Genomic DNA, 15,584 nt, shown 5'->3' on the forward strand with positions numbered 1-15,584 from the left:
TTCATACAATCCAGCACAGTATGTTTTATTTTCAATACATTATCTCCCTTTCATATCATGAACACTAATCAAGTCAGACGCGGACACACCCTACAAACTTCGGGAAAAATTAGTTAAAGTATGAAACTGCATCAACTTGAGTATCGAACCCCAGACCGCGGTTTGCGGATGTATGACCACTTCTCTTTTGTAACCGTCGCAAGAGACCTCGTACTATCCACATTATTAGTGGGTTAGTTCCCTTGATCTGTACTAGACATGGGGTCACTGACATTAGTTTTATAGTAGAAGTCAGTGTTTGACAGACTGACAAGCTTCTCCACAATGACATTTGCTGAGCACCTTCCTATTGATGTCGGCATAACTTCTGTAACTCATTCTTCCTCCTCTCTGACATTCTTCCTCTCTGCAGAATCAGCAGAGCAGCATGGAGGACATTTATAGCATTGCTTTTCCAACATTTAAAAAAGCCAGCACCTGTGTAACTCTCCTTGATCATGTCTTAGTGTTTCCTGTTGCTGCAACAAATAGTTGATTGAAAGCAGTTTTGATTATTGATTATAAGGCTAGGAGAGAACAACAAACATCTTTAGTGCAAGTTAAAGGAAATCCACCCTTCACCCTATTCTGTGCGTGAGGACTGTGCTTACTTCTTCGTATTACTGACAGCATGGCTGTTGTTGTCTGATTACCTGTGTGTTTGTTGTATGTGTACGTGAATACGAGAGGCGATAATAAAAAGGGAAAAGATTATTGTCCGCATAGCACAGATGACTATACCCGTTCTCTGCTGGTTCCACTTCGGTGATTGAGCACAAGACGAGCAGGGTCGTGTACCCTGACACCTATTATCGCTCTACACGATGTTCAGCCCACTCGTGCAGGATGGCAATGAGGTGGGCGTTAGAAAGAAAAATCGACTCGGGGGAAAAATGTGTCACACACGAATAACCGCACAAACGAGGCGAATGTTGGCCTGGGACTGAAGATGTCTCCACAAAATAACTTGAGCCAAGGATGTTAATAAAGCAGCCGACCTGCCTTTAGATACTGTGAGGGGGTGGCGGAGCAAGCAGTGTAAGTAGGTCCCGTTAAGACTATTTACCTGGTCCTACCTGTGCTATCTACCTGTGCTATCTACCTGTGCACCCCACTCTTCTACCTTTGTCAAGCGGATCGCTGCACACAGACATTTCTCCCCCCTTCCAACTCACAAGCCCTCCACCTTATACATGAGGAGTCGTTCGCAAGCAAGGAGGGGCCTACCTTGAAACCCCCGGCGGTGGGCGGCTTGCGGATGTACACAGGAACCCACCCGAGTCTCTGCTCACCAGGAGCTGATGGCCGACACCTAGTCTGCTCACCTTGGCGAAACGCATCCCATAATTCTCCAAGACTTGCCGGCAGGTGACCAAGGGAGACATTCTGGAAACGAGTTATAGTCGAGGACAACCTGGGTAAGAGTTCCACCTGTCAATTTTCATTCTGTGAGTACACTTTTCAAAGAGCTGCTTCCGTTAACACCATGTCAGCATATTTATCATACTGTTCATATTGTTAACATATAATGGATCATACATACTCTCAAGGTATTTATCGTACTCCTAGCGTTCATGTTCATTTAATCACAGGGGTTATCTACCCGTCCATCAGGCTGCTGAGTGCAACCGGTCCTGCAGCCGTCTCCCACATTTAGAGATACAGTCTCTCTCTCACACACATTATTAATTTGCTTATTTCACCATTATCTCTATCTGTTTACCTCTCATTCTCCCCTTTCGTTCATCTTTTACCTGACTGTCATGCTAGTTAAATTGTGGCATGGTTTGGGATGATCGTTCGTTCGTATTTACCTGTGGTCGAGCTCTTTTACCTGCTCATCGCAACCATGCATCTCTACCTGTGTGTCTCGCTATTAAATTTGAATAAACTTGACCTTTCCACGTGTCATATGCAACATTATTATTCGTTGTTTTCCTAAACGATTTTTTTTACCTGTTCTTGTGTCAAGCCGCTGGAATCATGAAATAAAAAAAAATTAAAAACCAACCATATTTCGCTAGAGACAAGGAAATAGGGATTAGTAATATATTTACTTCATCAGCTGTCGGGTACTTACTAAACGTTCAGGGTGTGGCCAGAACTGTTGTATGCATGAGCAGCTGCCGGTGGTCTTGCTAAGCACACAGATGCACGCCTACACGGGTACGTGGATATCAAATCTCTACGATTCATCTAAACTGCGCAGGTAAACATGACAGGTAAACATAGCAGGTAAACATAGCAGGTAAACATAGCAGGTAAAGAGGACATGCAACTAAAGTGAACAAGTTCTGACAGTTGGGTCTGACATGAGAATCTAGACGAACTTTAATGCAGCAGACGTTCATTGATGTAGTGTGATTGTGTGACTAGTGCATAGACAACATGGTGACTAGTGTGTACACAACATGGTGACTAGTGCATAAATAGCGTGGTGACTAGTGCATAGACAACATGGTGACTAGTGCGTAGACAACATGGTGACTAGTGCGTAGACAACATAGTGTACACAACAGGGTGACTAGTGCATAGACAACATGGCTGGAATGTACAGACAGTGTGATTACTTTCTGATTCCAATGGATAGACAAGTGAGGCTCTTTTGTTCGCATTTGAGGATCACCTCTTCATAAGGGGTACTTCATAGTCGTAGCTTCATAACGGTACCCACTATAAGGGTACCCCTACTCTGGTAATACAGTACCAGGTAATAACGGGTATCCCTAGCATAGCAATACATGATAACCAGAGGTTGTCTAGCCTCTAGCATAGCACGCACCTAGCCATCAGGAGGTAGCAGGGAAACACCTCGAGCCAGGTGAGCAACATCTCACTACACAAGCTACAGTGGCTGAACTGAGCAGCACCTCACGATGACAAGGGACTGTGACACTAGCTGACAAACACCTGACAAGAGTGACATGACACAAAGTGTGTGCAACAGTGCGTTACCTGTGACGTGTGACACTCACCTGCCGACTGAGGAGCTCCATTCAACACCTACACTAAATCAACGGCTCAGTGACTCTAACACTGAGAAACAGGATGTGCTTCAGGCGACACAATGTTTGTTGTTGTCACTAAAAAACAGTGGTTTGGGTTTACCTTAACTTTCTTTACTCTTGTCCTTCTTTGTAAATACTGTTTCCAGTGTTGTGTCGGCTGCCATACTTTCACAGACTAACAAAGTCTGATGTTGATGTAAGCTCACCACTTGTACAAGTGTTTCTGTCTGTAGGTGGGATACTTTATACCTAGGCAACAACTAATGAGCAGAAAGTGCATAATTTGTATACAACTACTCTGCATTTGAATCTGATTAATTCTCCCTACATGGCGCCTGGATTTGGAAAATACACGATTGAATGCCGCCCACTGTATAATAACACTCAGTTTATTGTAACAACAAAGTTGAAAGTTATTGTATTATTTTAGAAGTACTTAAAATGATTAAAAATTGATGTAATTGTACTCACGTAAACTTTTTTTAAATAATATGAGACAAAGAGGAAGACCACACAGCGGATTTGTACATCTGAAATGTATCATCTGAAGGCAACAAAACATTCCTTCTGTGTAATGTTGATCGTTGGCATTTAGTAGACCGCGCTAACAGTTACTTTGTAAGTCACTTGTCTGTGTACCACCAGTCCACCTCACCATAGACAAACTGTTCTTGTCCAATAATTACCAACCCTTGTGTGTGGTTTCTTTAACAGGAAGCCAGACACCATGGTGTACAAACACGTGGCGCTGTGGACTGTCCCCACCTGGCGAAGCCTCCTGTCCTTCCTTCTGGTGACTTCCATGACTGTCAGTGTTACAACAGGTGAGACTATCAGCACATTAAGTGTTACAACAGGTGAGACTGTTAGCACATTCAGCTTACAACAGGTAAGATTCTAAGTACATTCAGTTTACAACAGGTAAGACTATCAGCACATTCAGTGTTACAACAGGTGAGACTATCAGCACATTCAGTGTTACAACAGATAAGACTATTAGCACATTGCGGGTTTTATCATAAAGTATGTAAAGACAGTGCCAATAATTTTCACTCAACCGGAATACATTTTAAGTTTTTGTTGCCTTCAACCATGCTAACGCAAGTTCATGTTTCTACCTAATATATTTTAATGGCTATTAACCTGCTGCTTATATATTTGACTGTGTGTAATGAATTTTTCTATTGTTAATATGGTTTGAACAGTAATTTTAGTATATATTTCGCCACACAACTGTCATGGCGTTAGCCAGAGACGATTAACTACTATGAGAGAGTGGATATCAGTAAGGGGAAAAAAATTCGGCCACAAAGTATACAGTCCACCATAACTGATGACGTCGTAAAAGTACAGGTCGGTATGATAGGCAATCAAAGCCGATGCAAATCCAACCAGAAAACACAAATGTGGAGAGGTAACCAAAGCATGCCTGCTAGGCGAAGGGACACCACTCCCATCCCATATGTGTAACCCCCTTTTAAATAATTTGTGAATATCACTAAAGGCCTTAGTGTTCTCCGCCATGAAAGCGGCCATCAGATAATTTCAGAGGTTCACCGCGTTCATGGACAGAAGTGAACGTGTTTCAGGGGAGACAACTTGCAAGTGGACGCGGCTGAAGGACACCGCCACTGACGTCAGCGGCGCCGCGAGCGTCAAGAGCGTGACGAGTGTCACCAGGTGTCGCGACTACTGCACCAGTGACGCGGCCTGCGTCGCCTTTGCTTACGGCAACCGCACCTGCTACACATTCCACCGCGTGCTGCCTCCCAGACTCCACCAGCGGCGCTGGTACTACTACTCCAAGGAGTGCACTACAGGTGAAGCACCTTTGACCTTTGAAACACTGTACAACAATGAAAAGTAGACACTCGGAGGATTTGATAATGCTTTTATTTTTAGTTTATGCCCCCATCTTGTGCAGCTCGTCATCGCACAGAATTTGCAGTGAACATTAACATGCATCCACTTAAAGAACATTTATTGCGTTTTGTTAGTTATTGATGGACAATGTTCCACATTTTTATAATACTATAGAACACTGTTTAATACACTTTAGTACAGTTTTGCTACACTTTCATACAATGTTACTACATATTAGTAAAAGTTTACAGCTTATTTCCACACGGCAAATCTTTAGTCTTGCATAGACACACTCTTACGCATGCTGCCATGCCCGTTAACACAGGTAAACATGCAACCTGTAATATTTAAAACATAGGCACAAACATCATAATGATAATAATAACAACACTTATAAAGCGTTTTTCTCCAGAAATTCCAGGACTCAACGCACTTTGCAGTAATAAGATTTCACTGTCTAAAAGACGAGCTCAGTGAACTGCACCGGAAGATCAAATAACAATCCAATGAAGAAACAAAACACGAAGATGAAGAGGTGATGTGACACAACAGCACACAACGAGGCGACAACCAGTTTCTCTGAGGAAGAATGCAGTAAGAAAACCAAATCAGATGGAGAGAACCGGAAAAATACGATGTAGAAACAAAAGTCATCTTCAACCAGATGGCAGAAGGGAGATCACTGCGATCAGAGGAAAAAGGCAGAAAGCCAGACAAGTGAGACAACCAGCACACAGAAGAACTAAAGAAAGATGTAGATCCACAAGCTGATAACGATGAAACTAGAACAGATCGTAAACAAAACAGAAAAACAGAGAGAAGCTGCCTCAGAGGTCACCACTAACAACATCTACTACTAACATACCTGAAGAAAACTAAATGTTTAAACCGAAAATAGGAAACTATGCAAAGTTGATATTGTTCTTATTTCCTTCTATGTATTCCAATTCATGGATGGCTTCGTATTTTTTTCTGACAGTGCCAAGGACAACACCCGCCTTCCTGCCTGCCGTGGACTCAGAGAAGCTTTCGTGCACCTGGAATGAAATACGTAACAGCGCAGCAGACGAGAGCAAAGCAGCAGACAGGTTCTACTTCCAGTCTCTCTTCCAGTGCTGGGCCTACTGTGATGCAGACAGCAGGTGTCTGGTGGCCACCTTTAATTCCCCGGTGTGTCAGGTCTACTACGTCACTGTCCCACCTGTCCACTCAGTCGGCACGACCTACCTGGCAAAGTCTTGCAAAGATACAGGTGCGTTTCTTGGTTCGATGTTGCGATTGAAGGGTCTCTCTCTGTGAAAGTCAAACTTCCATTTTTGTCAGTAATTTTCTGCTGGGTCTGGAGAACCTCATGTGATTTACAATACCGAAGAGTCTTTCTTCGGAAATGGTTTGAAAAACATAGCTAAAAGATCCGACAAAAGCAAAGAAGAGGTCAAACTGCACAAATGAAAACAGGCTGAGTACAAGACAAATTGAAGCTGGATTCTTTTGCACAGACAAATACACAGACACATATGCGCGCGCACACGCATAAAATCGCATTTATATTCCTGTGAAATGTGTAATACATACATAAGCCTAAAAAATATCTTTTGTGTGTTTGTATTAATGTGGATCGTAACCGAGATCATAGACTTAAAGAAGTTGAAAAAAAAACAACACCGGTGCCCCATGCTTTGCCACATTCCCAAAACAAAACAAAACATGGTTTATACTGTAAAGCACAGAACAAAACATGCCTTGTATCGCAGCATCTATACCAAAGCTCGTTAAAGTGCCGACTAAGGTGGTTTATGCAGACAAGGATGACTAAGTGCTTGACACAACACAAAAACTGTTTTGTCTCTAGAGATGGCAGACGTGGCGCCGCCAGTCACATCAGCCCCCTCATCAACAACGGCTCTCTCAGATGAGTCTACTTTACTGACATCGGTTCCCTTGGCGACATCCGCTGAGTTTACTGCCTCTGTAGTTAAAGAAGAACCTGAAGGTATTGTTAAAATGCATCTTTGTTATCGTGCACAAACTTAAGAAGTGAAAATCTCGTTCCCTTGGGGCAGTAGAGGCAGTGGGATGTAAGGGAGCTTACCGTGTCTCGGACACAGAGAGTAGAGAGCAGAGTACAGTCCCTTCCTTCAGCAATTGCTAGTGGTGACCGCCTCCAAAGTCATTTTAACAGTAGATCCGTTTACCAAAGCCACTAAAAATTAAAAATTTTTTATTATTCAATTTTAGAAAAGCCGCCTTGTACCTGGATCCGGGTGGACGACAGTTCCGCTGGCGACAAAAGCGCTGCAGCAGTGAAATATTTGGTCAGTCGAGAGGAATGCCAACAGTATTGTGACGAGTACCCTGGGTGCGAGGTTGTTGTGTACAAACCTCTGGCGTGCCGTATATTTGAAGACGGTGTTGAACCAGTCGATGATGTTGGCTGGACATTTCTTAGAAAGTCTTGCAGAGGTAAACCTTTGTTTTGTCGTTATAGCTCCAGTCTCTTGGGTCGCTTTTAATTTAAATAATGTTGATCTGTTTTTGTTCATTGTGATGATCATGCATTTTATTAAGGGATACAAATAAGCAATTTGTGAATTTATAGGTTATGAACAGTCCGATGATCTCATCATTAGAAGTTATATGCTTGCTACACATATATAATAATGTTTGGGAAGATCTACCAAAATGTAGGGAAACTGATTACTACAATCATAATGTATTTTAGGAATTATTTATGAACATTCTTTTGTGAATAACATGACAGTTCTTTAAGTAATTCCATTCAGTCTGTGTCATGACCAGCCCCGCAGAATAACTGAACATGTTAACTGGTTGTTAATGTGAATGTTAGTGAATGTCGTGACCTTTGACCCAGCATGTTTACTGGTAACTGAATGTCACGTTCAAGTCACGTGTTTTCTGCTTAACTTTCTCGTTCTTTTTCCAGAAGCGAAGCCGAACACGCTGACTGGCGAGGTTGGTACAGGAACAGCGAGCGAACCTGAGAATGAAACCAGTGAGCCCGAAACACAACCTCCGACTGAGCCTGACACAGAATCACCGATTGAACCTGTAACACAATCACCGACTGAGCCTGAAACAGAATCACCGATTGAACCTGTAACACAATCGCCGACTGAGCCTGAGAATGGAAGGACGAGTGAACCTAAAACAGACGATTCTGAGCCTGACACAGAAACAGAGACGTCGTCTACAGAGCCTGGTGAGTTACCTCCCTCAGAAGGTCCACTGACTAACTGCCCCATTGAGTAAAATACATTTAATAAATATTTTTAATATTTCTTTATAGAATACATGATGCATACACACGCAGCGTCACACGCCCACACAGGAGTGCAAACTGCTGTGTTCGTTCTATCATCAGCTTACAATGTGCTCCCTTCTGTCTGTGACTTTCATAAACCAATCACTTCTGCTCTTTCTTTACCAGCGCCATCTTGTGCGTGGATCGAGGTGCCAGACACGTCCGGGGGTCAAAGTGCACCTACTGACACGGTCTACTTTTTCTCTCAAGAAGAGTGCACCGGATATTGCGACGCCATGCCGGCCTGTGTCGTGGCCGTGTTTAACTCCCCTGTCTGTCGGATTTTCAGTTATGACGTCACGCCAGTTGATGACGTAGGCTGGACTTACCTGAAAAAGTATTGTACTCCTGCAGGTGCGTTTTGCTTCCTATCTGGCTTGTGTAGATAAAAATGTTTATTCATCTTGTGTTTTTAATCTTTTTGTTTTTAATTACTAATGTGCGGTTATCCAACAGCCGACACTTCAACGGCTTTCGTGCCCTCCACCACGCAGCTTTGCACGTGGACGGAAGTGCAAGAGAGGTCAGCCAAACAGGTTCGGGAAGTGGACACTGATTCCGTCTCCTCTCTAGAAGAGTGCCAGGAATCCTGTCGTCGGGACAGTAGTTGTGAGGCCGTCCTCTTCAACCCGCCGTTGTGTCGGAAAGTGTTTGGGGCGACACCAGTCGATGAGCCGGGGTGGGAGTACCTTAAAAAGACCTGTGTCACGACAGGTGTGTACATTCACTATTCATATTGGTCACATTATTCATCGTTACCATTGTCACTTAGGCCGTCTGCTTTTTGTTGCTTCAATTTATTACCGTGTGCTGTGAAATAACTTCTCGCTAGGACTGCGAGAGAAAGTTGTGACAGTCTGGCGAGGGCTGCAATGTTTGTGTTGGTGTGTGAGGTATATACGTCCTCATTGTATACAGTATATATATATAAGTGCTGGTCTTTTTGCCCGTTGTCTACCTTCCATGACATGCAGCATTGAGCTTTGACATTGAATTGTGTACACGATTTGAATGTGTCGTATCTCAACTGACATTATTGCCACCAACATCTGTCTCAGACACTCCACCATGGACGCTGGCTACCTCTACATCATCGTCAGACAACAACGGTAAGGTGTTTGTGGACTGTCTGTCGCTCTGGCCACGTTACTTGTTTTTATCGCTGTCTTTCTTTTAACTGTTGAGAGTGAGAGTGGCAAGCCTAATATTTATTTATTCTCCAATTGCACATGGAGTTGAGTTTTGTAACGTGTCTGTTGCTGTCCATTCCACCCTGACTGTTGCTCTCATCAACTGACGACAATCTCTTGGTACACTATCAAGTGTGAAAACTTACTATTGCTTATCCTCTCTCTCTCCCAAAAACTATTTCTAATGAATTTTTTTCCAGAAATCGAGGCCAACGCAGAAACAGTGTCTCCATCAGTGTCTTCAGCTGTAAACACCTGGACTGACACAGAACCCGCTACAGGTATCTTAGTACATGTATTAGTAAGATGGGTAACACATATGCAAATCATAATGCGCGTACTCTTCCCCCGCCCCCATATATACACACATACACAGACCCTTACTACACCTGGGCGGCACTCTTCCTTCACCTTCTCCCACCCATCCACTCATATGTAAACACACACACACACAAACACGCGAGCACGTGCAACCACGCAGAACGACAAGTTGGACACAAATGTGACCTGAGATGAATCCAGCAGTTTCCTAGTAGAGAAGTGATTAGGGTCAGCTTTGTGCCATCGGACTTGCTTACTTCAAACCTCTATAGTCTACAACTCAGTCAATTGTCGGACTAGGAGAGCAACTTCAGTGTCAACGACAGGTCAGAACTGAACTTTTTAAAAATATAAAGTTTGCAAAATCTCAAATTTCTATCTAAAGACTGTGTAATTACACAGAGGATGCAGACATGTGAAAAGTGTGAAACAGAATTTAAATGTGTGATAACTGACCAAAGATAAACATAAGTCTATGACACATGCTATGTGTCGTCCTCCCACATCCTGACACATCACTGTTCTATGTGTCAGTGCCGCTGTATTGCACGTGGATGGAACTGCCGGACACATCGGTGGCAGAAGGTCCACCCACCAACACGACCTTTGTCCTCTCGCAAGAAGAGTGCACTGAGTACTGCGACTCTCTACCTGCGTGTGTCGTGGCCGTGTTCAACGCACCCGAGTGCCGCGTCTTTGATCATGTCGTCACGCCAGTTGATGACGTAGGCTCGGTTTACCTGCAAAAGTTTTGTGCCTCTACAGGTAACTTTCTCATTGCTGTCTGCTTTCTTTGTCTGTAAAAAGAAATGTTTTAGTATTATTATCTTTCTGGTACATGATTCTCTTCAATCACCAGTTCATACAGTATATAAGGCAGCCTGATCTGGTTATGAAAGCTTTCACATTAAAATGACCGTCCTAATGTCTGTTTCCGTAGTGTAGTGGTTATCACATCCGCCTAACACGCAGAAGGTCATGGGTTCGAGACCCAGCGGAAATTTTTTTTTCCTCTTTATTTTTAATCATCTATCCTGCAGACAGGTTGTGTATGAAAATTAAAAACTAAAAGGCTGTTGGTCTTTTCATACTTTTATTTTAATTGTTCTCTTCAATACTTTGATGACATATATGGTGACTGTCAGCCGCGTATGTGTCTTGTCATCTGACATGCGTGCGGCCCACACTTTGACAACCTTTGGTTTATCGTGAATTTCTTCTGTTGAGACGACATGTATATATAGTTTGTATATATTGTTTGGGAAATGAAACGCGTGAAGCCAGGACTGAGACAGATGTTTACAATGTGTCCCTACCAGAAGCTATTATTGTTGAAACAAGATAAGGACACATCGTGACTCTGTAGAACTGTGATTACAAGCTCAGCCTGGGACGCTCCTGCTATCTGTTTCCGTAGTGTAGTGGTTATCACATCCGCCTAACACGCGGAAGGTCCTGGGTTCGAGCCCCAGCGGAAACATTTTTTTTTTCTCATTACTTTTAATCATCTATCCTGCAGTCAGGTTGGATAAGAGAATTAAAGACTGAAAGGCTGTTGGTCTTTTCACATTTTTATTTTAATTGTTCTCTTTAGTACTTACATAACTTTCAAACATTTAAATACAAAGCTCTGAATCACCAATCCCACTACAACAGTTGATAAAATCGTTCTTTTCACTGTAACTTCTCCCTCACGTTTATGCTCACCGGGAGGGTTCATGTACGGGGAGGGGGGCGGCCGCACTAAAGGTTTTTGATGGGGTCCCCCTCCTTCCCACGGCTTTCTCCGTCTCGTGTGGACAAGACAATTAATTAACAGTTAACTGACCCACAGCTGGCCTCTAAGTTACCATATGTACTCAGTGTAATGGAAGATGTGCTGCTCTGTGTGTGTATATATATATCGTACATGTACTCTACATGTTTTCCAATCAACAAACACTTGTCGTCAACACTCATCTGTCTTTAGCAACATTTACAAACTTTTCGGCTTGATGTTTATTGCATTTTTTCTCGCCGACAGAGAACATGACTGTAGACTTCCCAACCTCGATGGAGCCTTCAGTCACACCTGAGGACAACCCAGCAGGTGTGTATATATAAATTATATTACTTAACTGCTCTCTCTCCTGTCGAAGCTAAAGGTTTGTCAGCTTCCCTATCTACTGGCTAACACCTGGGATCCGTTGTTTTTGCTATAAATTTACATGTTTTTTGTGTTCACGGCCACGAAGATTTTACGTTCAAATAAAATTCATTCTAATAATTCTGTTGTGTACGAGCTGTCGCACTGATATTTTCTTATCGACAGACTATGTCCTGGCAGAGACATCAGCTTTGTCAGACTCGTCAACATCGGCAGCACCAGGTAGATAGAAATATCTATTTTATCTATTACTTTGTTTTGTGGTGGTCAGTCGCAAGTTTCCGTAGTGTAGTGGTTATCACATCCGCCTAACACGCGGAAGGTCCTGGGTTCGAGCCCCAGCAGAAACATTTTTCTTTTATCGCTGTAGACTCTCTCGTGCACATCAGATTGAGATGAATATCACAGCAGCCATGTGTGCTGTAAATTTATTTAACTTTTTCTGTCGTTTATTTTAAAACTGATCTGTTGACTTGTAATGTTGCCCTAAAGTCGCCATCTTGATTGGAGTGTCTAGCATTAACCGTCAGACACATACTTACGTGTATATTGATATCTACTATTCGGTTTGTCTGTCAGTAATCACTCATACAAGCATCATATGACGATACCTGTGGGTAAAGTGCGTCTGGTAGTCAGGTATTTCTTAAGTAGCTCACTGTGTGAGGAGGCACAACAAACATGATTGACCTCTCCCCTGTTGTTGATCTTGTTGTCATAGCAACAGCAGCGCCGTGCACGTGGGAGGAGCTGGCCGACACGTCAGTCGACGACAGTGTGTTGGTGGAGACCCTGTACTCCCCCTCCCTGGCCCGGTGCAAGGCGCTGTGTGAGGCGGACAGCACGTGCACTGTCGTCATCTTCAGCAGCTCCGTGTGCCGCAAGTTTCATGACGTCACACCGCGTGCTGACGACGGCTGGACCTACCTGAGAAAGTCCTGTCCACCTGACAGTAAGCTGACAGTTTTATTTTATTGTAGTTCAGAACCGAGAACTGAGGGCAGACAGGTGCACGACCATCGTACCGAGTAGCGGGGGTCACATACGTGACCTACGTGACATAAGGTTAACGTCCCTGACCACAGTGCCACGTCGGCAACTGTACTCAGGGTGGAGGCGCAAAGGGTGGTGGGGGGCTCTGTTGACAGAAGCACTTACCAGAAGTAGCATGTGAATAGCTTTGTCCCCAGAGTGCAGGCAAGTAGACGTTGTGGCTGTGTGTAATTGTAACTAATTACTACATTCCTGTATTGATCTCATTAATTAACTGACGGCGGTTGTAAGTGATGTGACGTTCGTGTTGTGACCTTTGTAAGGGCATCGCATCAGTCATGTGTTACAGGGGCGAGGGCTGCCCTTGATGACAATTAGCTTTGTTTGTTCTCATCACATCGGTGAGATTGAGGGGACTGGCTGTGTCGGTGAAACGTGTTTCGGTTGACTGGAGACAGTTTGCTGGACCATTGAATACAACACACTTGTTCACGTGCAACATTATCATTATCTCTTCTCGCCATGTTACAACAAACACGTGACACCTGACGACTCCGAGTTTTGTTTTCTTTCGAGTAGTAATTAAATGTGAGAATTTCCTTTCATGTGCGCAGGGATTTCGTTACGCAGAGTCCGTGTGGACGATGGGGGTCAATGACTTCAGTCATCGCAGATGAAGTAGCTGATGTTGATGCCACTTTGCCGGGACTCAGCCTGTTTCAGCCCGTTTTCCTCCCCTTTCTTCTCTTCCTCTCCTCTCCATCTTTATTTGTCCTTTCCCACTGCTGGCTGCTCTCTCTGTATAATCCCGTTTTAACCATGGAGTTGTTACCAGCAGTCTTCCTTTACTGATTGTGTATTGCATATACATGTATTGTATTATTTTATATATCTGTATTATAACCTGCCAGATATTCATATAATTATTTTACCATTAAAATGTAAAAAAGGGGAACATCAAGTAGATGCTGCGTGTCAGACTTTATACACGTGCTTCACGTGACACATCACGCGCTCTTGCTGATGTGCAAATGGAACTTTTGAACAGCGACAACCTACACTAATGATTGTCTTATTGTCATACACTACATACACTAATGATTGTCTTATTGTCATACACTACATACACTAGTGATTATCTTCTTGTCATACACTACATACACTAGTGATTGTTTTATAAGCTGTGTACACTAATGATTGTCTTCTTGCCATACGGCACACAGACTAGTGATTGTCTTATACTCATAGGCTATGTACACTAATGATTGTCTTATTGTCATACACTACATACACTAGTGATTGTCTTATAAGCTGTGTACACTACTGATTGTCTTATTGTCATACACTACATACACTAATATTGTCTTCTTGTCATACGCCTGCATAAGAGTATGTCTGCAGTTTGGAATCCACACCACCGACACAAAACCAATCACACTGAACACAAAAATATTCCAGGTGGACTAAGAAGAAAACAATGACCCCATCCATGTACCTAAAGTACATATGTTTATATGTAAGGACAGTTGGGAGGGACTAAAATTCAAGGGATTACTTGAGCCTTACAGGGTTAGTGATTATTCCCTCGGCAGTGTGGCAGTGGATGTGGCAGTGGATGTAGCTGTGGCTGTGGCTGTGACTGTGGATGTGGTTGCCTCGTGTAGTCCAGCCACACACTTGTCTGTATAAAACAATGTACTGTTGACATCTATGGGTTTCACAGAATTGACCACAAAAGAGATTAATTAATTTTGTCTCATCAACTGATGTTGGTGAACAGTTCACTACCATTGTTGTATTTTTTTCTACTTTTATGTGGGGTAGATGGGGTGGATGGGTGTTCTTATGGTCATTTGTTGGCAGGAAACAGTAAAGATCAAAATAAGTCTGGTGTGGTGCCATCGCAGATATCTGCAATGCCTTGTGTACCTTTTGTTGTTTCAAAAATACCTTTTTTCCACTAATAGCATAATACACAAATATAATTGATATTAAATATTTATTTTTAAAATACTTACCATTCATATATCTGTGGAGTATTTGTACAGCTGTTTATGTACTATACTTCTGTCTGCATACAGGATCCCATGCGCAATAAAATGATTTGCTTACTATGAATGCGGTGTTGCTGTTAAATATTGATGTTGATGAAACAACGCTTGATAAATATTATTGTGCGATTAATATCATAGCACAGGATCGGAGGGGTGTGTGTATGTGCGTGCGTGTGTGTGTGAGAAGATAAAAAAGAGGGGATAACTAAAACTTAAAAAAAGAGTGAGAAGAATAAGAAAAGTAAAACCTTGTTTCCGCTGGGTATCGAACCCAGGACCTTCCGCGTGTTAGGCGGATGTGATAACCACTACACTACGGAAACGGATGAAGGTTCAGGCATGTTTTATTGAAGTGTTCTGTAGACAGCAACTCTGTTTTCACTCCCTTTCCAGTTTCCTCGTCGTCGTCGTCGTTGTTGTTGTTGTTGCTTTCGCTGCTGCCGACGTTATTGTGGCTGCTGTTGTACTTTCTGGTGGCGTAGGATGCTGCTCGGCTGTGGTGGAGGGAGGAGCGGGTTAACGTCATGCTGACAGTGAACGACGTTCACATTCTTGCCTCCTCAGTGTCTTTTATTGAGGGGTAGCTACCCCCTTGATCTCCACTCCTCCCACCCCCGGTCCCTACGCCAATGCTTTCTGTTCTACTCT

At 43.2% G+C, this 15,584-nt stretch overlaps 1 protein-coding gene and 4 non-coding genes across 6 annotated transcripts; 4 read left to right on the plus strand and 1 right to left on the minus strand.

Moving 5' to 3' along the window:
• Positions 1–956: 956 nt before the first annotated feature.
• LOC112568665 (mucin-17-like) lies at positions 957–15,000 on the plus strand. Of its 2 annotated transcripts, none has more exons than XM_025246084.1 (16): positions 957–1,487; positions 3,762–3,871; positions 4,637–4,867; positions 5,890–6,162; positions 6,763–6,903; positions 7,149–7,373; positions 7,855–8,130; positions 8,359–8,586; positions 8,689–8,946; positions 9,291–9,341; positions 9,623–9,703; positions 10,278–10,508; positions 11,767–11,832; positions 12,055–12,111; positions 12,611–12,841; positions 13,497–15,000. In XM_025246084.1, exons 2-16 carry the CDS (start codon positions 3,775–3,777, stop codon positions 13,538–13,540), a joined length of 2,490 nt encoding a protein of 829 aa, XP_025101869.1. In that variant the 5' UTR covers positions 957–1,487; positions 3,762–3,774; the 3' UTR covers positions 13,541–15,000. The 2 variants fall into 2 exon arrangements, with proteins under 2 accessions (XP_025101869.1, XP_025101861.1); XM_025246076.1 differs by having other exon boundaries at positions 959–1,457.
• On the plus strand, positions 10,674–10,746 carry Trnav-aac. The gene has a single exon. It is a non-coding gene; the product is annotated as a tRNA-Val (tRNA).
• Positions 11,151–11,223, plus strand: Trnav-aac. Its single transcript has one exon. It is a non-coding gene; the product is annotated as a tRNA-Val (tRNA).
• Positions 12,167–12,239, plus strand: Trnav-aac. Its single transcript has one exon. It is a non-coding gene; the product is annotated as a tRNA-Val (tRNA).
• Positions 15,001–15,186: 186 nt separating the features above from the next.
• Trnav-aac lies at positions 15,187–15,259 on the minus strand. Its single transcript has one exon. It is a non-coding gene; the product is annotated as a tRNA-Val (tRNA).
• Between the last annotated feature and the right edge of the window lie 325 nt (positions 15,260–15,584).

The sequence above is a fragment of the Pomacea canaliculata genome, linkage group LG1, assembly GCF_003073045.1.
Source record: "Pomacea canaliculata isolate SZHN2017 linkage group LG1, ASM307304v1, whole genome shotgun sequence".
Lineage (NCBI taxonomy): Eukaryota > Metazoa > Mollusca > Gastropoda > Architaenioglossa > Ampullariidae > Pomacea > Pomacea canaliculata.

Excerpts from the sequence above, each read along its gene's own strand:
- LOC112568665 (XM_025246084.1), top strand. The coding sequence starts at position 3,775 with ATGGTGTACAAACACGTGGCGCTGTGGACTGTCCCCACCTGGCGAAGC. Across the intron at positions 3,872-4,636 it reads GACTGTCAGTGTTACAACAG|GGGAGACAACTTGCAAGTGG; the intron begins GTGAGACTATCA and ends AACGTGTTTCAG. Across the intron at positions 11,833-12,054 it reads ACCTGAGGACAACCCAGCAG|ACTATGTCCTGGCAGAGACA; the intron begins GTGTGTATATAT and ends TCTTATCGACAG.